We start from the raw sequence: 22,778 nt of genomic DNA, 5'->3' as shown, positions 1-22,778 counted from the left end.
ATAAATTAAGATATATTAATATATTCATCTGCAGGTGTGTGAAAAGGGCATGTTTATTTAAAGAAAACTTTAGCGTGAGGACTTTGTGCATTAGTTTGATTCCTTTGGTTGAAATTGGAACTTTTTCTTTAGAAGAATGAATTGAAAAGGTGTGTCAATATTTCAGTTTTTGTTTGGTTTTAATTACTGCTGCAAGCTGACAAATAAGCTACAAGAATGTACTTTATTTTAAGTTAAATGGTGACAGTAACAAGTTTTATTCAAAGTGTAGAAAATACCACCCATGCACAGGCAAAAAACAAAACAAAACAAAACAAAACACAAAGTAATTCATGTCAGCAATAAGATTTCAGTATATAGCAAAGTTAACATATGTATCCTATAAATAAGGACAAAAGAATCGGAGTAAGATTCAAATTAAGCAACCAGCATCTTCTTTTGTAGTGAAAACACAGTATCGTTCTCGTTCACTGTTCAGCACCAGAGTATCTGTATTCTCATCATGCTAAATATAGAGTATTTTGAAGTTTGACTTCACATTGTTCACGTACAAAAACAGCATTTCTAGTCTCCTTCCAGTTGCATTCCCGTGGGGAAAAATCTAAGGCTGTGAATCTAGCACATTTCTTTACTTCTTAGTTTAAAAGAAACATAAATATCTTTGAGCAGTAGTGGCTTCATATTATTTGAGCAGTAGTGGCTTCATATTATTTTGATTTTTTGTGCTCTAGTGCCTGAACCCTGTCACATTGAATGTACACTTGTATCAAGTGTGTATCAAGTGCATTTTTTTATTATTAGTAAATTAATAGCAGGAATACTATCCACTTAGATGGTGCCAATCCTCTGTTACAATTCTACTTCATCTTTTAATTTCACATAGCTGAAATATGAGATAATACAGATTTTTAGGAACAAATTCATGATGAATAAATCCACAGTCAGCTTTGTCTTAAGATTTGAAAATACAATATTTTTCCAAGGTTCCTTTAAATATTAGTCGTGTGCATACTCAAATGAAGTACAACTTGCATAATTATAGGCTACTTATATGAAGTCTTTGGGTCCTGTATTACTCAAGATCCTCCCCACCCCAAAACACCATGGACTGAAAATTTACAACTTCTGAACTCACTGAGTCTTGCTTTTGAAGATTATATTACCTAGTCTTAAAAACAGCTCTACAAAAATAGCCATTTTTAAACAGTATACCCACTTTAGGATACCAAAATACAAGATAATCAATGCTGTAGATATTACCATTTACTTATCCACCAGAAACTAGACTTGCATTACTTGGATTTTCAGAAATGTTGTTAAATGATCTGATTTCAAAAGGAATATGAACTTTTCAAGAAGTGCAGAATAAAGTCCAACTTCTGATCCACCTGCATGTAAACTAAGTAACAGGAGAGTGCAAAGAGTGAAAATGTCCATGAATCCTTAGTGACTAGTGGTGGCAGTCAAAATTTGTACATTCTCCTGCAGCTTTTGCTCTATTTTCCATAAACATGTTTACTCAATATTATTGTGAAGGAGATCTTGACATTTAAATCAACGCACAGCTTTTACATCTAGTCTATGTCTAGACAGACTAAAGCAGTAGCACTGATAGAAACAGACTTGCCTGGTAAGAGTGCTGCTGGGGATCTCTAAGAACCTAAGTTAGCTATTTACAAGACACATCCTATGGAATGAATTAAATACGTAAGAAAAAATTGTGGAGTTTTACAAAACCGTGGATTTCCATGAGAAGAAGGTTTAGACTGGATCAATGTGCAAAACTCACATTATCCTTCACAGAAATGATAGTTGTTAGCCTTTAAATCAGGCCTCTATTTCACATTCTTTTTCCTCACCTGCAAGTGACTAGATTCAAATTTGTTACTTGCCTTTTCTCCACAAATCCAGTTCTCTTAAGTTCTAAAAACTTAACTGGTGCAGTTTTTAATATTGGTTAGTTCTCAACTCAAAAAGATCAGCTGTTCGCAAGTGTTGACAACATAACTTTATTTAACAAACCTACAGATTATTGTCTAGTAACATCATCAGACACATCTGATTGTTACTTTTTGATAATGTGCCCATAATAATCAGCGCGGCAGTGTAATTACCTATTAAAGCCCCCACGTCTTCGGGTCCTTTATTTGCCTGTGGAGTTTGGAATTGATAGCGTGTATTTAGATGAACAGAACAAATCTCCTTAGGTTACATAATAAAGGAACACAACACATGGGTCTTTTTTCAAGACAATAATAGAGCTTCTCTGCAAAGTTAGTATCCCCCCAGTTCTACATTTCATCACTGACAATTTTTAGGTAAGCATTGGAAAAGTTTTCTGCTGCTCTTGCATTTATCCCCCAAACCTGTAGTGCATTAAATGGGACCAATTATGGGTCCAGTCCTACAGACTTCCTCTTTCCCACATGATTAATCAGACATGAATGAAATGTGAAACCAAGACTTCTTGTTTTAGCTTTGTCTGTATTTTTGCAAAGAACTCAAAGGTTTTGTGGAAATGTGACTGTACATACAAAGGGAAAAATCCCTGCCCGTCAATGTAAGAGAGAATCTCTTTTGGGATGATTAGAAAGGTCTGCTTTAGCTCTACATCATTTTTGTTTGCCAGACTCCTTTCAAAAATTATTGCATCTGTTGTGGGTGGATTCACTGCTCCTGTCCTCATAGTTAACTGTGATGTTCAGACAGTTTCATTCTACAGAAAGAATCTGAAACAGTGGCAGGAATTAGACTTTCTGCAGGGGAAGATAAAATCATGATAAACATGGAATAGAACCATGAGGCTTGCTGGTATTTTTCTGAACATGCAACTCTCCCTTTTTTCTCTCTGGATGTGGAAAGCCACTAGTCATTAGTGTGCGCTGTGCCAACCCACGTAACTGGGTTCTGTACAATGCAGTCTAAATCTCCCATCAGTATTTTCTGAACATTGCTTGTTTTGTTTTCTCAGTCCTCCTCCTCGCCTCCTCTTTCCCTAATCATTAACTTATCCAGAATAGACACTTACATTCATTTATTGGGGTTTTCATCCTTCCCCTTTTGTCCACTGAAATAATATCTTGCGTATTTGATGAAAAAAATCTCAGTGCATTCTATTCACTTTGTTAGCCTCCAAATTTGTGTTACTCCCAAATACTGTAAACAGTGAGCAGCAGCAAACAGCAGAGCCTATTCGGGAACAAAAAGTACATGCTTCTGAGACTAGTGATCTATTAATAGCAGACAAATCCCTGTTATAGCCAGTAGTGATAATACCCTGATACTTCATAGTTAACTGTTACAAGTCCAGCAAACGAACACGTCCTATTTGCAGGCTGATTTAGATCTGTTTTCTTCAAAAAGCACGCAGAAAGAAACTGTGCATTTTTGGATTTTGAGAGGCAAAAGTTTTGCTTTATTTTTTCAAGTGTTAGGTTTCAATTCTCAGCTCACCCGGGTGACCCGTTTTGAGAAGATGTGAGGCATGAAGTGCTTCACAGGCAGCCATGGGGGCTGCTTGTCAGAGCCTGCACCAGCCTAAGAGAGCTTTACCACGCACACTGCCAGGACAATGGCAATAATGAGGACAGCGGAGAAAATAATCCCAGCTAGAATTTTGCTGATATCACAGAAGGATTTATTTTCCTCCACAGAGATCATGCCAATAGAAGATGCGCCCACGCTGATGGTGGATTTGAGTTCAGCCCCAGGGTCTTGCTTAGCCTCTACTGTCCACTGAGGGACGCTGACCTTCATTTCCATCTCGTACATCATTTCTCCTACCTGATTGATTTCGTTTTCTAGGTCTTTCAAATCCACCACATCTATATTGTGCTCAGCCTCATATTTCATGTTCTGGATGCTCATCGCCCTAGCGGCCACGCCAGAGGTTCCCCCGCTCATGCCCGTTTGTATCAGGTGCTTTTTGGGGACGTTCAGCGGGAACTCGTGGCCCAGCTCCAGGGCCCTCCTCATGTCGATCTCCAGGATCTCTAGGCACGTGGAGAAAATCACCCATAGCCTCTCGAACTCGGCTTTGTCCTCCTTACTCACACTTTTGTCCTTCAGGACCGCGGTCAGCTTGTTCCTGTTGGCCACCGCCAGCTCCTGGGCTTTTTGCCGGGTTTTCTTGAGCTCTTCGCGCAGGTTCTGCGAGTCCGAGGTGCCGCCGATGGTCAGCACCATGTGCCGGTAGCAGGCGGTCACCTTACTGAGCGCATCCAACAACGCCTTGCACTCCTCCTTCACCATGGCTCCGCCGCCCTCACCCGCTGCCGGGACCGGGACCGGGACCGGGCAGCTGCCGGAGCCCGGCACTACCAGGCATGGCGAGGGGCGGCTCCCTCGCGCCCTCCTCCGGATCCCCTTACGGCTCCTCAGGCCCCTCCGGGAGCCGGGGAAGCGGGCAGCATCGCTTCCTGCCCGCTACCGCCGGCGTGCAGTGGGACCAGGCCGCCTCATCCCGCCTCTAAAGGGAAAAGCCAAAGCTCCGGAGGACGACCGGCAGCTGTCCCGTCACATGGCGCCGCGCAGGGAACGCCCGCGGCCTGCTGGGCCCGGCCCTATAAGCCCTCACAGACTCCGCCTCCGCAGGCTCCGACTCCGAGGCCGCCCGCCTGCTTCCTCGTTCGCTCCCCGCCGCCCAGCCGTTGGCTTCGTGCGGCGTCGCCGCGCCGAGCCCGGCCCGCCCTGGATCCCGGTAGGGCTCGGCTGAGGCGCGCAGCGGCCGGGGGAGGGGGGCGGCCGGCGGCGGCGCTCCGAGTCTGGGCTGTTGGCGAGGCGGCGCCGCGCTCCGTGCCCGCAGCACCCCCGGCACTGCCGCTCCAGGAGCGGCCTGCGAGTCGCCCTGCGGCCGGGGGGCGCGGCGGCGTCCGCCGCGGCCTGCTCCAGGGCCGGAGTCTCCTCCCTCAGGAGGGAAAGGCGGTGGCGGAGCGCTGTACCCGTGCCCCAGGGCCCCAGTGGGTGACCACGGTTATCCCGCCGTCCCCAGGCTCACGGGGCGCTGCTGAAGTGGGGTTAACGTCAGTGCGGGCAGTGGTTGTGTGCTATGTGCGCTCCCCGCTTCCTGCCTTGCTTCGTGGTGTGTGCTTTGGGTATGCACGAGTGTCGCAGGTGCTTGAGGAAAAGAGTTTGCGTTGTTCTCGCCTCTTCTGTTTTTTTTTTTTTTTTTTTTTTTTGAGAAGGCCGATAAGAAATGTGAGTATGCAGTGCAGAATGGCTGTGGATAGCTGGAGTCAAATAACCATATGTCAGAAGGGGTAGAAAACCCTGAAGTTTCTTACCAGTGAAAATGATATTTCACAGACTGCCCTTGCACATATGTTGAAATTGTTACTGCAAAGAGCAGTGAGCTCTTGTGTGTTTATCGTACATCTGAGCCTTCTAGAACAACAAATAAAACCGATGTTGAGCACTGCAGAGCAGATGAAATTATGTTGTCTTTATTATCTGTGATGTGCTTTTGCCAAAGCAGACTTCTGGAGAACTTTCTTGTCATAACGTGTGCTACTACATGTGCCTTGGTGTTTGTGGCTAACAGAATGGTTTTCTGATGTGATAGTAACTTAAAAGATGTGAGAACTTATTTCCATAAGAAGGGGGAATGTGACCCACTCCCATGTCATGCTGGTGTTGTGCGTGCTGTAGGCAAGATACTTAGCTGTGAGGAGCAGGCTCCAGGCAAACCAGCTTTAAGGTGCTGAGCCTGGTTTGGAGAGTCTGTCTAGACTACGCTCTCTTCTGGATCTCAGTAGTTCTGGAAATCAGTTACTTGCTCCATTAACTTTTTGTTCTGCATTACTTTTGGACCTAGTTACAAGTCAGGTAGCTTCTGCTGCAGGTTTACCACTTGTGGAAGAAGTTACCTTTTAACTTCCATGGTAGGCTGCCAAGTTACTACAGAGTGTGCTGAGCAGCTCTCTGCCAATTTGTGTGTTGATAGTCAAGAAGTGATGAGCCAATAATGTCCGGCTCCTTGCTGGAATGAAGAAATACAAGATAATTTTGACCTTGTAAGTGAGGTCTTGTAATGGCTTAATTATTGTCAGGTGGAAGAAGGATTAGCTCTGATTTTGAATCTGGAGTCCTGTGTGACTTGCGTTAAATTTAATCCCAACCAAAGAATGCATTTGTGTGTGGGCGTGGTAGCCATGTTCAAAGTCTGCTACACTTCACTGAAGCTGCTATTCATTGTAGCACACAAGGATCTTGGAGCTCAGTTTCTCTGAAAGTATCTGAGAAGGAAAGGGGATATTATTTCAGCCACTTGTGACTACTTAGAATTGCTGGTACCTTTGGGCTTTAATCTGTGTCAGATAATACTCCTAAAGATGTATTGAAGCATTAGGTGGGAAGAAAGAGGCTGTTCTTGAGATTAGTTCTAAATTAAGTCCAGCTGTATGCATTTATCCAGTTCAGGTAGATTGTGGAAACTCCTAAAACTCAAGTTGTAGTTTGTCAGGCATGATGTTAAGAAAATCTAGATCTTGCTACTACTTTGATACAATGTGCTGACTAGCTAAAGTGTTGTCCTGGAAAAACTATTAGGAGCAGCATAATGAGTAGGAACAGAAATGTATTTGCTGGCTCTATGGAAAGGCTTCCTTGCAGCAGACAATGACGACCATATTCTTCCTACTCCAGTGCTCTTAAATATTTGCAAAGTCTTCAGTGGTGCATCTTGAACACTACTACTTCTTTAATCCTATATCGTCACTGTAATAGGCTGAAGCAGTATTTTAGGTAAATACAAGTCTGTTTTGTTTAAATGGCTCGTAAACTTTGTCTGATGGTGTTGCTTTTGGAATAAGCTCACAAACTGAATTCAGTTGTGCTCTGGTATGAGAAAGTTGAAAGTGAAAGCCATTGTGAGATAAGGAAAGAAGAATTGGATACAGTGAAAATGAATCTGGTTGTGTCTCATAACACTGCAGCTTTCCTTTGACTAGTTTCCTTTTAAGCATTTTGCCAGTAAAGTGTCTAGTAGTGGTCTTTTTTTTTTTTTTTCCACCTAAGCTTCTAGCAGTGATAAGGTAAGACTATAGCTGGCCTGCAGCAACTTGGTTTTCCTATTGAGAAGTGCAGAAAATGGATTAAATTCATTAAATTTGAACTGTATATGATATGCTGTCAACAGTGGTGGTCTATAATTCTGCAGTCAAGAAACAGCATAAACTTCTGTGCCTCACATCCCTGTATGTTCAGTGTTCAGGTGCAAGTACACAGGCTGGGGAATTCTACCACTGTCTTGCCTCAGGAACTAAAGGATCAAAATAACTGGCCTAAGTAAAATACTGCTTATCCTCATATTTCATCTCAGCCTGTGTTTGTGCGGTCCATCCAGGTGACCCCCAAATAAATGTGTGTGCAAGCTGCAACCTCTGCAAGCCTGATGAGGTAAATACAGTTCACTAATACTTGGAGGAAGCATCCATATTTGATAATGTTTTGGGAACTTTGTACCTTCTGTTATTTTTTTTTTCCTGTATATGTGTTCCTTTTTAATGTTTGTGGCTCACTGGTCAGCATTTTCTGCATTCTTTTTCCACAGCTTGTTTTTGAATAGCTCAGGCTTTCCTATTTGAGACTTAAATGCAGCTTTAGTAATGATAAGCCAGAGAAGGGATATGGGTGGTGGACTTGTAGCTATTCTAGTATATTTTTAAACCTGCTAGAATGAAGTATTGAGAATCTGGACTATTCTGTTGTGGAGAATGCAGCTTGTTCCTTAACACTTGACTAACACTGAGCAAGATGATCTCCAAAATCAGGGTAGGTGGCTAGTTAAAAGCTCGCCTGGTAAAGGATGAGCTGCTCATAAAACAGGTTCCTTGGAGGAAAGAAATAGGTGATTTAAGAGTCAAGCCCATGTGTTCTTTGGCCTCAAGTCTGAGGCAAATAAGGTTTCCACATCAAGCTATAGTGCAAATACACTGTTAAAATTGAAAGGGTGAACTTTTTTAAGAATGAGCTCTGTTTTAGGTTACAGGAGGGGGATTCATAATGAAAAGCAGCATGAAGAACTGAAAAAAACCTGCTTGCGTGGTGTTGCCCTGCTGCTGACAGATGCTGTAGGGTTGTGGGAGTCCTGTGTGAGAGTGTGGGGGCAGTGGTAGCAGAAGTGGTAGGAGAGACAGAGCTGCTAGACCCTAAAAAGGGAAGTGGTGTCTGCGTGGGGAGGGGTGGGGCAGAGACAAAAAAAAATAATAAAGAGCTGGTGCTGGGAACTGGAGATGTTTTACCTTCCACTTGAAGAAAAATGTGACTGCAGGAGAGATGCTGAGAGAAAGGAGCATCTTCCTGTAATAACATTGTCCCCTCCTTCCCAGAATCTGTTGCATCACTGTCACACTCAGTCTGGCATAACTAAACTTAGTTTTTCCCTGTTTTTTAGGAAGCTTTGAGCTGACTGATGCAAATTCACTGCTCTATAGCCTGATAATTCAGAGGTAGTGTTCTGACTTATCTCACTTTCACAGAAATCTCTATAAGCTGCAGCTGAATGTAAAGGAATAGAAGTTGTTTTTTTCCTCCCTAACTGGCCCTGGTAGTGAAATGAACGAGCCAAACAAAGCCTTGTGCTGTTCAACACCGAATCTGAAGTGTTTCTATACAGAATCCTTGGTTATGTTAAAAGTATTTTCTCTGTAGTGTGTTTTAGGTCCTTAATGGTATAGCAGGATATTCAGAAGAACTTAAGAACTGAGTAAATAGTGATATATAACTTGTAGGGTGTAGATGTGATGTAGCTGTCAAGTAAATGCAGTGGTATCTACGTTAATGACTATCTATTTCAAAATGCTTCTTAGAAGGATCTGAAGACTGATTGGTCTGTAAATGTACCTGACTTGAGCATCTCTGAAGGAAAAATCATCAGTGAGAAAATAAACTTTTGTAGTTAAGTCTTGCTCGTTGTTTTCAGTACCAAAGGTTGTAAGACTTTGTTTCCAGTCTTTTGGGAAAAAGTGACATGCTTGGATTCCATGGTGTATAGCACAAAGAATAGCTAAAGTTAAAAACAACAACAAACAAATAAACAAAATCAACATATATGTCATTAGAATTATCAGTCTATTCTTAACCTATAAAGGATTTGGCTGTTCTAAGGTTATGCTTTTTTTTTTTTTTTGAGAGAGTAACATAATGCCCATTAGATTCTGTGATCAGCTAGCTTTTATTCTTCTAGCAATTTTATTTTTTTTTCTGTGTTTACAGGAATGAAGCCTCGCATTTAAGTGATTCCATGTAAACATTCTGAGATTAGTACTTATGTATTGCTTTACAGCTTAGCATGATAGAATTTAAGAAACTTAGTGTGTATGGCTTCTGACAATTTTTAATGGACTTTCACTTAAGCATTAAACAGTTCTGATAACGTATACATGGTTTTGTGCTTTTTTCTGCCCTCTTAATGTTAGTAAATCTAAAGCTGTCCAAGGTGCAACTAGAGGAATAAGTCTATCACCTGCCACTTCAGTGAAATTAGATTGAAGTTGGATGTTGTGTTCTGCCAACAAATTCTCAATGGAGTGTTCTAATGCATTTCTAGAATTACTGCAATGCATTAGCTGGTATTTTCATATGCACTTAACTTTTGAGGTGGAAAGAAATTTGACTTAATCTCAAAAATGCCTGAGTCAAAATTTGGGGAATCTAATGTATTCTTCTGATTCTGTGGACTTAATCTATTGAAGTGTAGCATAAAGGACTTGACTTTACTGTAATTATTTATATTGTATACAGCTTATACATCCCCATTTCTGCCTCTCCATCAGGAATGCTGTGGATAGGTGAAGAGGAGGTCCAGGTGAAGATAGCAACTGTTCAAGCTAATGAGCACTTTCTTTCCTTTTGCATACCCACACTATAATCGTATAATATAGCCATCCACTAATGTAGCAATGAGCAGATGAAGCACTAAGAGAGGGATATTCAGAAGTGATTCTCAAATCAGTACTTGTTTGTTTACTGGTACTTACTTGCTGCTGTGTGCAGCTTCACATGTTAAGCTAGTAGTTGAGTCTTCAAAGTCTGCCTCTGCTCAAGCTGAGTGATAAACGCTTGGATGAACTAAGAGTTAAGCTCCTTTATTGAGGTTATAGCATGCTGGTGGCATCTTAGTTGCATTACAGTAGCTAAAATGCCAGAATTGAATGTTTCAATGCAGTTTCTTGTGACTTGACTTCTTTTTGGAGGTCTCAAGCATGATTCAACACAATTGTTCAACAGTTGTGTAGTAGAAGAAATACCTACCACTAAGTGTTTTAAAACTGCTTATATGTGGTAACTCATGAACTAGAACTGAAGACTGTTTCAAAATTACTGTGGTGATCTGTGAACTGAAACAGTTCTTCAGGTCTGTAAGTCTCTTAAGTTGAAGACTCTAGTCTCTTTTTTTTTCAGGTGCAGGTGATGACTTAAGAGCTTTGTGAATCAAATAATTAGTTTCATAAGAGCAGGCTTGTCTCTGGGAGTTTCTCCACCCCTCAATACATCTCTTCCACCTGTTTTGTCAAGGTGTTAAATGGTGATCTTAATTTCTTCTTAGACAAAGCTTCTTGCTGTTTTTTGATAATGAGGTACAGGTTTCTAGATAAGGGAAGTTTATAGAAAGTGTTCATCTTTCCCCTTTTCTGCTATGGGAAGAACTCCTTGGACTTAAAGATCCATTAAGCTGAAAAACTGGCATTATAGCTACTGCGATTGGAAGCACTTGCACAGTTTTGCTTCTGCAGTCTGATACTCAGTTGCTTTTTTGTGTCAACGTGCTCTTCCATCATCTCCTCTGCTGCCCAGTGCATGGCATCCAAATCGTCTTTTTCCCTGTGTAGAAGGTCTTGGCAGTCTCATCTACCACTTGACCAGATACTGAACATGAATTCACCAGTAAAGGTAGGTGAAGATGTGTTAGTGGGCTAACTATGTTAATAAAAGCTTGAGTTAGAAAGCTTGAGAGAGCATGTAATCCAGCCTCCTAGCCTCACTATATCCATATCACCTTTAGTAGAGGTTTGTCTAACAGGTTCTTAAAGATTTACCATATCAGAGACTTGATTGCTTAGCAAAGCTTTCTAAAACATGTTCACCTTCTTTTGAAAGGTGTTCCTGATCTGTAATCTGAGTCTCTTTACTTAGAGCTAAGTAAAGAGACTGAAGAAACAGCTAAGGCCTGTTTCTTCAGATATGTTAAGAAAAAACTCTTATCTGCAGATATGGGGAAAAAAAAAAATGTTCTTTACTGAGACCTTGATGCACCTGGGGATTTTCTTTTTAACCTATTTCATGCAGTTTCTTCACCATAAGGAACATGTCTCAGATCCTGCTTCCAAGGCATCTTGCCTTTCTTGCTTAAGATTCTTCAGTCAGTTCCATCTCCCTTGAAGTGTAGCACCCAAAAAAGAGCACAGGATTCTGAAGTAAGTCTTGTCACAGTAGACTATTTTGTGGGCTGTGCATGTGTTCATACAGCCCTTTGCAGTGTTCAACTTGTTTGTAAGAAGTTGATGCTGATTCATGTTTGGACTCCAAGCTGTAGTCATTTATGGCCTGTTGCCTAGCCTGTTGTTCAGAGAAATGTTTTCCATAGCTGATGAGTACTGCTTAGTGAAGTCTGTCTTATCACACACCTGTGGAGTATCAGTGCTGAGATGTCTGTGTTCCTGCAGCAGACCTGCTGCTGTGCTGCATCGCCTTTCTTCCTTCCCACACCGCTGGTCTAGGAACTTGCCTTGCAGCTGCCTGATGGAAGTGTTTACAGCAATCAGCTGTGGAATTGCTAGAGATAATACTGTTGACCCATGCGCTGCAATAGGACAGACCTTGTGTGAAGTTGTACTTTTACAGGGCTGGATGTCTTTTACTTGCTGAACTTAGCTAGTCTTCTGAAGGTGTCAAAGGATAATCCTTTTCTCTCCCATCCTCTAAGTAAACTTCAAAGCTGTGTTCCAAAATGGTTTTGGGACTGCTAACTTAATATTCTTCCACAGAAGCTCTTAATGTTATTATTTTTTGAAAGTGGATGAACTATTTTGTTTAGAACTTCACAGGAAAACTTTGCTTGAGGCAGTTATCAGCCACTGCCAGACTTCAGTGGTTCATAGTGTGGTTATCCAGGCTGTAACTGCTGATAACTTCACAGTGGAAATTGCATGCAGGCTTATCTGATCGCGTTTGTGTTGAGTTCTCTTTGTGCCTAATTATAAGGAACCTTCAGACTGTATGTAGATCAGTTAACAGACTGTGCATCAGGTAGCAGCATAGCTGAAACTGAAAGACTACAACCAATCCCACAGATTCTTAGATGTTTTTTTCTGCCCTTTAAACTGCCATGCAATGGTTTTGTGTCTCTTTCCTAATCTATGGAGAAGGATGTGGTTTTTGGTACAAGTGCAGCATGAGGTAGTCAATATTACAAACACAACAGAACAAGCATTAGAAGCTCACACTGAGCAAGTAACATGTGAAGTATAACTCTGTTGAAGAAAACAAGAAAATACTAATTGTCTAAGGATGACCTGCTCAAATTAAAGTTCTCTTGCTCTTCTCACCTATTCCTGGAACATATAGGTGAAATTGCAGGAGGAAATCATCCAATTTCTGTTCCTTGACTCCAGGGGGAAACATATACAGACTACTTAAGCACTTGTAAACCTGTTAATCTCCATTCTTCTGAAGAAAATAATTTTGAAGTTAGTCCAGAATAGTCCTATTAGGATTTTTCTTACCCTTGTGTCTAGGACATAGTTTTTATTGAGAATTAAAATTGAGGAAGTAAACAAAGGGTTTAGTGCCTCTAGAAGTTATCTTTGCCCTGTGGCTCACTTAGTGGTAGCTCTTCCAGTGCCTAGAGATTCAGTTTTCTGTCTGCAGGCACTTTTGCTTACTGTTCTGCCAGATTTTGTGTCAGACTCACTTCAGATAGTTGAGACCTTTTTCATGGGAGTGGAATTGCCCACAAACATCTGTTTTCATGGTGTCTTTTAAATTACGACTTGGATATTCATATTTTCTTGTACTTTTTTCCTATAAGTTCCCCTGAAAAGTTGAATATTCATTTTACACAAATTCCTGTTACACTGTCTGGGTGTCTCATTGATCTGTGTGAGTCAGTAATCCTCACGTAGGTAAGTCTTATGACTGAAATGAGCTTATTGTGGAAGCATCAGTGTCCTGTGATGCGGTCTAATCTGCTACAAAGGAGCAGTCAATTCAATTGAGGGTTGTTTTTCAAATTCAATTCTGGGTTGTTTTAGAAATTAGCAGTACAAGTTTCCTAGTGTATCAAAGTGGTAATAATGTAGATCTAAACTTCCGTAAGCTTTGTCTAAACATATCACATGCTGTTACTTCTCTTACCTGAAAGGGGTAAGAAAACATTATAAGGATAGCTGTGTAAAAGGAAATTTTTGTGAAAACTTCTTTCCTAATAACTTATGTGTGACTGTAGTTACATTCATGTTAAGCATGCCATGAACAGTCCATATTTCTGGAGAGCGTGGAAGATAGCTTCCTGACTCAGCTGGTTAGTGAACCTATCAGGGGTGGCGCCCCGCTAGACCTTCTCTTCACAAACAGAGAAGGACTGGTGGAGGATGTGATTGTCGGGAGCTGTCTTGGGCAGAGTGACCACGAAATGGTGGAGTTCACTATTCTTGGCGAGGCCAGGAAGGGGACCAGTAAAACCTCTGTATTGGACTTTCGGAGGGCTGACTTTGAGCTGCTCAGGACACTAGTTGGTGGAGTCCCTTGGGAGGCGGTTCTGAAGGGCAGAGGGGTCCAGGAAGGCTGGGCGCTCTTCAAGAGGGAAATCTTAATGGTGCAGGAACGGTCTGTCCCCACGTGCCCAAAGACGAGCTGGCGGGGAAGAAGACCAGCCTGGCTCAACAGAGAATTGTGGCTTGATCTTAGGAGGAAAAAGAGGGTTTATAATCTTTGGAAAAGTGGGCAGGCCACTAGGGAGGACTATAAGGATGTAGCGAGGCTGTGCAGGGACAAAATTAGAAAGGCCAAAGCTCATCTGGAGCTCAATCTGGCTACTGCCGTTAAAGATAACAAAAAACGTTTCTATACATACATCAACACAAAAAGGAGGACTAAGGAGAATCTCCATCCTTTACTGGATGCGGGGGGAAACTTGGTTACAAGCGATGAGGAAAAGGTGGAGGTGCTCAATGCCTTCTTCCCCTCAGTCTTTAGTGGCAATACCGGTTGTTCTCTGGATACCCAGTACCCTGAGCTGGTGGAAGGGGATGGGGAGCAGGATGTGGCCCTCACCATCCACGAAGAACTGGTTGGTGACCTGCTACGGTACTTGGATGTGTGCAAGTCGATGGGGCCGGATGGGATCCACCCAAGGGTACTGAGGGAACTGGCAGAGGAGCTGGCCAAGCCACTATCCATCATTTATCAGCAGTCCTGGCTATCAGGGGAGGTCCCAGTTGACTGGCGGCTAGCAAACGTGACGCCCATCTACAAGAAGGGCCGGAGGGCAGACCCGGGAAACTACAGGCCTGTCAGTTTGACCTCAGTACCAGGGAAGCTCATGGAGCAGATCCTCTTGAGAGTCATCATGTGGCACTTGCAGGGCAATCAGGCGATCAGGCCCAGTCAGCATGGGTTTATCAAAGGCAGGTCCTGCTTGACGAACCTGATCTCCTTCTATGACAAAGTGACGTGCTGGGTGGATGAGGGAAAGGCTGTGGATGTGGTCTACCTTGACTTCAGCAAGGCTTTTGACACTGTTTCCCACAGCATTCTCCTCAAGAAACTGGCTGCTCTTGGCTTGGACTGGCGCACGCTTCGTTGGGTTAGAAACTGGCTGGATAGCCGGGCCCAAAGAGTCGTGGTAAATGGAGTCAAGTCCAATTGGAGGCCGGTCACTAGTGGCGTCCCCCAGGGCTGGGTGCTGGGGCCGGTCCTCTAATATCTTCATCGATGATCTGGATGAGGGCATTGAGTGCACCCTCAGTAAGTTTGCAGATGACACCAAGCTATGTGCGTGTGTCGATCTGCTTGAGGGTAGGAAAGCTCTGCAGGAGGATCTGGATAGGCTGCACCGATGGGCTGAGGTCAACTGCATGAAGTTCAACAAGGCCAAGTGCCGGGTCCTGCACCTGGGGCGCAATAACCCCCAGCAGAGCTACAGGCTGGGAGATGAGTGGTTGGAGAGCTGCCAGGCAGAGAAGGACCTGGGTGTGATGGTGGATAGTCGGCTGAATATGAGCCAGCAGTGTGCTCAGGTGGCCAAGAAGGCCAACGGCATCCTGGCTTGTATCAGAAACAGTGTGACCAGCAGGGCTAGGGAGGTGATCGTCCCCCTGTACTCGGCTCTGGTGAGGCCGCACCTCGAGTACTGTGTTCAGTTTTGGGCCCCTTGCTACAAGAAGGACATGGAGGTGCTTGAGCGGGTGCAGAGAAGGGCGACAAAGCTGGTGAGGGGCCTGGAGAACAAGTCCTACGAGGAGCGCCTGAGGGAGCTGGGCTTGTTCAGCCTGGAGAAAAGGAGGCTCAGGGGTGACCTTATTGCTCTTTACAGATACCTTAAAGGAGGCTGTAGTGAGGTGGGGGTTGGCCTGTTCTCCCACATTCCTGGTGACAGGACGAGGGGGAATGGGCTAAAGCTGTGCCAGGGGAGTTTTAGGTTAGATGTTAGGAAGAACTTCTTTACCGTAAGGGTTGTTAGACATTGGAACAGGCTGCCCAGGGAAGTGGTGGAGTCACCATCCCTGGAAGTCTTTAAAAGACGTTTAGATGTAGAGCTTAGGGATATGGTTTAGTGGGGACTGTTAGTGTTAGGTCAGAGGTTGGACTCGATGATCTTGAGGTCTCTTCCAACCTAGAAATTCTGTGATTCTGTGATATTAAGACCTGAAACTGCTTTTTTCTGTTTGGACAAGGAATCAAACTGCTCCTGTGGTATTTCTGTATATAGTACTTTCACAGATACTGTGTATGACGTATTAACCATTCTCTATATGCCCTTCTTTTAAGAAAATCTCCTTGGAATATCTGAAGTCCATATGGCTATGTATGATGAAGATATCTTGAAAAATCCCTTTTATTTGGCCATTCAGAAGCGTCGTCCTGATCTCTGTACTAAAGTTGCAGAGCTCCATGGTATTGTAAGTATACAGTGTATTTGAAAGTTGCTTAATAAATAGTAATGATATGGATTTAAATCATGTCTCCTAAGACTCATAAATGATCAGTGCAAGCCTACCTGCTAACGACATGCTTATGGACCTCCAAATAAATGCATGGTAGTAAAAGATGGAAGTGTGTACTGTTTCTAAACTTCACACAAAACTATTTTTCTTTGATATGAACAGCATTGCGTGTCCTTCTACTTGCTTGTAAAGCTTAAGGTAAGATTGACCACCTGAAATCGTTAGTGGACAGACAATCGCTTGTTTCTGACAGCATTTTACATAGCAAAACAAAGCTAACAAACTGAGCTGGAATAAAAAAAAAAAATGCAGTCCTTTAAGAAGCTTGATTTGAATATTCTGCAGTAAGTCTTGATCCAAATAACCCATTCCAAATGGAATATATATATATATTTATATTTGGAATATATATTTTATATATATAAAAATATATATTATATATATATATAAAAATATTATTTATTGCTACCCCCATTTTATTGCTACCAGATTATAAATTTAAGTCTTAATTGGATAGGGCTTTTTCAATTTTTATTACCAAGGTGGTGTAGATTAGCAGAAATGGTAAAATCTGTTCACTGGTCTTGTCTGTATGCTGTTATCAAATATCCTTGACATCCTTATCCTAATCTTATCCTTAATTCTTTGTGTTAACTGTACTACAGGTTCATATGAACTTGCTAGCTTTTAGTGGGTATGTCTATTGCAGTGTTCATATGTAGAACAACAAGCATATTTCTATAAATACTTACTAAAATTGAATACAGTGATTTGTATAGGTTAAGAAGAATACAGGGGAATATGAACAATGAATGGTTGAGCACTTAGCTTGTTAAGGCAACAATCTGTCAAATATTTGCAGAACTCAGATGAGCAGTTAATATTCAAAAATAGTCTCCGTTCTCAAGTCTGACCTCTTATGCTGGTGATTCTGGTACTGATAATGGCATTGCTGTACGTTGCTAGGATAAAAACATTTGTATTGAGTCATTGTCATTTCTGAAGAAAAAAAAAGTATCTTATTTTAGGAGTAGAATTGTCTTGAAGACACTATTTCTGAAAGCATCCAAGTACAGGAAGAACGTTTGCTTCATGTTTGTTACCAATGAGAGATCTTTACAGCGTGTATAATGTGTACCTTGTATTGAAGGGAACACCACTCTTCTGTTAGAGTACAGACTTCACGCTTCCTTCACTTTTTTTCTAATTGCATTATACTTTGCTGTAATTAGAAAGTGCCCATCCAGTGCTATATTCCAAAGTACATAAGTTCCTCTGAGTGGAGAATAATGCGACTAAAAGAAAATTCCAAGACAGATTGGGTTAATAATAAGAATGTAGATTTTGCACTGAAGTCAAGATGCTTAAGATAACGTTAATTGCCAGCTAGTGGTAGTTATTTTGGTTACCTCAATAGACAATTGGTGAGTTCAGTCAGGCTCTATTATGAATAAATGCGTGTTACTATATTAAACCAGATGTGCATGTTACATTATGATTTAGTCATACTAAAGGTTAATCTGGCAAAAAAGACAAACTTTCAAAAAGGAATGAAGTTTTTAGTATCCTTTTGCGCTGTTCTGTGTATCAAAACAGTCTAGTTCTGATCTGGTTATGCCTGAAATATCACTAAGAAATAAATTGGCAGTACCAACAGGTTGTTCAGGTTGAAAACTAGACTCGTGTAGTGTATGCAAATGTTAAAATGTGTCTTGTGTGCTAATTAAGAATGTGTCCATCTGCCAATCTTTTAGTTACAGTAGGCCCAAGTTGTTTTTTAACTTAGGCTTATTCTTCATTCGGATAATATTTCCTTTTAGTTTGAAAATATATTGCAATTTTACTAGCTGCCGTGTTTAGATCATTCAGATGACTGGTGCAGGTAACTTATATGGGATTTCATCTCCTTGTTTGCTTCAGTTCCATCTGTTCTCATTCAGATAAGTCAAAAAATTAAACTTTGTTAGCTGTATGTATGGCTTTTCCTTTCTATTAAAAAAAAACAAAAACAAAAAAACCACACCTGAAAACAGCTCTCAGTTGCCACACTTGCTGGTAAATGTGTATAAGCCAGATTTAACTGCATGCCTCTAAAGGAATGTAAAAGGCAAAAGTGATTAGGGTTTAGCTGGTGATGTCTTGCATTTGTCTGAGTTGTTTTTTTTTTTTTTTTTTTTTTTTCCCCAGGTATTAGTTCCATGCAAAGGAAGCCTTTCAAGCAACCGTATTTCTACCTGCCAGTTTGAATCCTATGTTTTGAGGCCACTAGAGGAAAATTTTCAGACCTTAAATGGAAAGGTAGTTCTGTTATGATATCTAAATGTGGCTTGGGGACACTCCAGGAAATTATTTGCTGCAGTTGTGACTGACAGTGTGAACTAATGGTTACAGGAGTTAGTGAGGAGTTGTAGCTAACTTGCAAAAGAAGTATGCTGCCCATCTAAGCTCATCTAAGGTTTACATTGCTTTCTAGCAAAAGCTGTGTCTTGGCATGTACACAAGAATAGTTGTCCTATTTAGATGGTGTTGCTGCCTCTCATTTTCAGCTTACTACTATTTCAAGCTTGTCTGTGTTTTTTAGCAATTCAATCTTTGTGAACAAAATGGGTCATTCCCACTTGTGGCTGTTAGGAATTTTATTGCGAGGCAGAAAGACCGTTATTACTAAGATAACCAAGTGATCTTTAGCTTTCAGGCAAATAGTAGCTTGCCTATATTGTACACGGATTCAGGCTCACTAATGCTTAAGACAATTTGGATGGTATTGAGTTGTATCTGAGGCCTGATTAATTAATTCAATAAATAGAGTAGAGACTTATTCTAAAGACAAGGCATGATAACCAATGCTAGCACTGCATACGCTTTTAATGAATTTTTTTCACTTGTCATTTTTGCAATAGTCTGATTTTGCACTGGTTTGCAAGCAGTCATCTAGATCTTCTTACTGTAGATATTCACACTGGAATTGCTTTAGAAGATAAGCATGAAAAACGTAGACAAAGATATATGGTATTTTTCTGAAGCTGGGCTCTAGACTTCAAATATAAGTCGTTTTTTGTTTCCTTTATACTAAAAGTGCTTTAAAAATCTGCAAATAGTCACTTTAGTTTGTAGGATGTCTGAAACCTCTTGTAATAGTGAGTTTGTAAGGAAAATGGATGTAAGCAAGGTTAAGCTACCTGTTGCAGGCTGAAGGAATTCCAACTTCAGTCTACACAGCATGAGAATACAAAAAAATCTCAAATCTGTGGCTTTCTTGTCTTGAAAGATCCTCTTCTTTCCCTGAAAATATTACTCATTTCTTCATTGCCTAGTTATTATGATTTTTTTTTCAGGAGCTTTACACTATCTTTTTTTTTTTTTTGTTTCAGGAGATCTTCATACAAGGAAACCTCATCGTTTTAGGAACTGGTTTTAGTCACCATGTTTCAGTCCCTGTACTTTTTGAAGAAACATTTTACAATGAAAAAGAAGAGAGCTTTAGTATTTTGTGCATAGCTCATCCACTGGAAAAAACAGAAAGCTCAGGTATGTATTGAAGTGATGTCTTGTTTGCATGGTGAATAAATTAGTGTTTTTGTTTAATACATTTTCTTCATTCTGAAAAATGCTGGCTTGGTTGAAAGCTCCCAGTATTTACTAATGTGCTGATGTGGATGCTGGTATGTTGGTGGAAAGACATATGAAGTTGCTGCCAGCCATACTTAAGTCTACGCATCCTGGTCTCCACAGTTTTAAAAAAAAAAAAAAAGTGGAAAACTTGATCCAGCTGGATTTTTTTTGCAGTGTTGACTGTGTAGTGTTGACTAATTAAAAGTAGTATTTAATCTCTTAAACCTGACATCTGTTTTCAGATGTAAGGTGGATGCACAAGACTAGATTGAAATAAACTTTCACAGTCACTGTAGTGTTTAGATGTTGTATTGCATAGCTACAAAGTAGTGCATCTGGTGATTGTGTCTCCCCATTATGTTGAATATGTTACTTTGTGGCCTAGCATTGAAAATCCTCTTGATGAGGCTGGAACACTATTTCCAAAGTCATTAAAGTTTTGAATGTATTAGGGTTTCATTGTGAAATTTTATAGCAAATCTATGTTAGCTAATTAAAAGTAACTGAAGCTACTTAAAACACACACTTTTTCTGAAATATAAGGATGTGATCTTAATACATAATGTCATTATTCATTTCAAATGGACAAAGTGAAGTGATGCCAGACAAGTGTGAAAACAGTACTGTGAGGGAAGTATTAAAGTTATTCTAGAGAAAATACCTGGAATACATATAGACTCAAACTATAAATATTAATGCATGTATAAAAATATTCTTGTGGAGTTCCTTTTTTGGCTATTTAGTGTAGTTGTATAGCGGTCTTTCAGAAGTGAGGTAATTTGTAATATTAAAGTAGTTTGAAATGAATGAGAGCTAAGCATGTTATTAGCTAGCCTTTGGTTGCAAATGAAGGGTTTGCCTAGAGAAATTTTTGTGGAAAAAAAAAAAACAAAACAAAACACATGAATTTGAAGTGAGGGATCCAGTTGTGTTATTCAGAAGGAAAGGGGATTTGGTTTAACGTTTACATGGAGTGATTTTGCCCTCCCATTCAGAGAAAAGCTTTCAGAAAAGAACAGGTTATGTAAAAATCCAAGATGTTTTTTTTACAGCTTGCTTAGAGCACACTGACTTCCTGCATGGGTATTCAGTCAGTACGTTGCTGTGCTTTTCTTTCAGGCCTGGGCAATGCCAGTTGAGTTGTGTATGTAGCAATAAATTACCACACAGCAAAAAAGCACGCAAAATTAATTTTAGATATTCCGAACCAATGCTTGATGTAAAAGGCAAAAGAGCCAGCTCTAAATGTGGTTATTTAATTGCATTAGGTTCTCTTAGTTAACTGAAGGTGTTGCTTTTAAAAGTATGTTAAGTTGAATTAATGTTTCATTGCACACAAGTTGGCTAGATATCTAGGGACAGAAAGTACTTTACCATGCTTACATATTCAATGAGTTAACTCTTGGATTTTGTTTTAGGTGAATCTACAGCTTCATCAAATTCCTATTCTCTTAAAAATATTGAAGATGTTAGAGAATCCTTGGGAAGGCATTGTGAGAGATTTGATAAATACATAGCATCTTTCTACCGAACATTTAAAGAACATGAAAGGAAAAATCTCCGCCACTACATAGTCAGTATCTAGTTGCTCGATGTTTAATTTACTAAATATAATTCCTGTCACTGCTTTAGGTATCTTTGTCCTGAGATTTTCTGTGTCAATCTTCCAGAGTTGTGGGAAAGGTGGGAAGAGAGAAAATTTGTAATTACAAATTACATCTTAACTGTCTGGTTAAGGCAGTTGTTCTAGCTAAAAATCTTATCTTACTGTAGTTGATACTGTACACTTCTAAGGCAGGAGAAATTTCCTTTTTTTGCTTACTTATGCTCTGTTGCTTCAAGTCAGATTAACCCAAATCTTAAAGCCTTTTTTTTTCCTCCTCAGGATTCTGTCAATGCGCTTTATACCAAATGTCTCCAGCATCTTTTAAGAGATTCACACTTGGTAAATACTTCATTTAATGCACAGTACATGGTGTTATGTAAGCAATCAACTGTCTAACTTTTGCCATTTTTTGTGTGTTTTTTTTTTTTTTAGAAGATGCTTGCAAAGCAAGAAGAGCAGATGAATATGATTAAACAAGCAGTTGAAGTAAGCTTCTGAAATTAAGGGAAATAATTGGCAAACTATTTTAACTGTTCCTTTCATACTTAAACTACTGTTTTTTCCCCACAGATGTATATCCACCATGCTATTTATGATCTAGTCTTTAAATATGTGGGGACTATTGAGGCAAGTGAGGTGAGTTTCTTTGCTAAAGATTAGTTACATTAATTCAATGCATTTTGAAAACCTGTTGCCTTTCTGTTGATTAGGATGCTGCTTTCAACAAAATCACGAGGAGCCTTCAAGACCTCCAGCAAAAAGACATTGGAGTAAAGCCTGAGTTCAGGTGAGAGATGAGTGGATTTTTGAGCAGCCACTGGGATCTTATCTTAAATGGGTCTCAGGCAGGCCAAAAAGTGTAATCCTTCAGACAATAGCAGACTTATTTTTCTATTCATTTGAAATAAAAAAAAATAAAGCTTTGCAATTCTTATTTTAATGCAGCTGTTGTGCTGATTTTTATCTCCTTTTCTTTTGTGTTCTTGTGCATAAGGTTGACTCTACAGGGTGCAAAAGTGCAAATGTACTTGGAGTGGGGATGGAAATTTTCTTAATGCCATTTCTTATTTCAGCTCTGAATGAGATCAAACTTCTGGTTTTGGACATCCTGCATAGGAACCATGATGTATGCTAACTATTTATTTCAAATTATTTCATAGTTTTAATATACCACGTGCAAAACGAGAACTGGGTCAGCTGAACAAATGTACTTCCCCTCAACAGAAGCTACTTTGCCTACGAAAAGTGGTGCAAATTATTATGCAGTCTCCTAGCCAAAGAGGTCAGTAAATAGTGAATTAATAATTGATTTTAAGCTTTATTTTTCCTAACTAGTATGCACAAAGCACTTTGGTGTGTAAACAGATGTTTGAATTAGTCTTGTGGGCTAACATTTA

General features: G+C 40.5%; 2 protein-coding genes across 14 annotated transcripts in view; one reads left to right on the top strand and one right to left on the bottom strand.

The window, feature by feature from the left end:
* Nucleotides 1-329: 329 nt before the first annotated feature.
* On the bottom strand, nucleotides 330-4,389 carry RGS9BP (regulator of G protein signaling 9 binding protein). Its single transcript, XM_084533102.1, has one exon. It carries the CDS (start codon nucleotides 4,249-4,251, stop codon nucleotides 3,538-3,540), a length of 714 nt encoding a protein of 237 aa, XP_084389228.1. The 5' UTR covers nucleotides 4,252-4,389; the 3' UTR covers nucleotides 330-3,537.
* ANKRD27 (ankyrin repeat domain 27) overlaps nucleotides 4,389-22,778 on the top strand; it is a 60,725-nt gene continuing 42,335 nt past the window's right edge. For 10 of the 13 annotated variants that reach the window (XR_014697098.1, XR_014697099.1, XR_014697100.1 and 7 more), the window contains exons 1-10: nucleotides 4,389-4,699; nucleotides 15,988-16,118; nucleotides 18,351-18,461; nucleotides 19,535-19,691; nucleotides 21,194-21,348; nucleotides 21,661-21,720; nucleotides 21,814-21,867; nucleotides 21,952-22,017; nucleotides 22,092-22,168; nucleotides 22,542-22,663. Coding sequence is in view for 8 of the 13 variants with exons in the window: in XM_084533101.1 (XP_084389227.1) it covers nucleotides 16,017-16,118; nucleotides 18,351-18,461; nucleotides 19,535-19,691; nucleotides 21,194-21,348; nucleotides 21,661-21,720; nucleotides 21,814-21,867; nucleotides 21,952-22,017; nucleotides 22,092-22,168; nucleotides 22,542-22,663 (904 nt within the window). In the remaining 5 variants the exon portion in view is untranslated. Of the gene's footprint in view, nucleotides 4,700-5,622; nucleotides 6,742-7,128; nucleotides 7,396-10,626; nucleotides 10,891-15,987; nucleotides 16,119-18,350; nucleotides 18,462-19,534; nucleotides 19,692-21,193; nucleotides 21,349-21,660; nucleotides 21,721-21,813; nucleotides 21,868-21,951; nucleotides 22,018-22,091; nucleotides 22,169-22,541; nucleotides 22,664-22,778 lie in introns of those variants that run through there. The other 3 variants (XM_084533097.1, XM_084533095.1, XM_084533096.1) reach the window with 3 other exon arrangements.

The sequence above is a fragment of the Aythya ferina genome, assembly GCF_964211825.1.
Source record: "Aythya ferina genome assembly, chromosome: 12".
Classification (NCBI taxonomy): Eukaryota; Metazoa; Chordata; class Aves; order Anseriformes; family Anatidae; genus Aythya; species Aythya ferina.
This window is presented reverse-complemented; position numbering and strand designations above follow the sequence as displayed.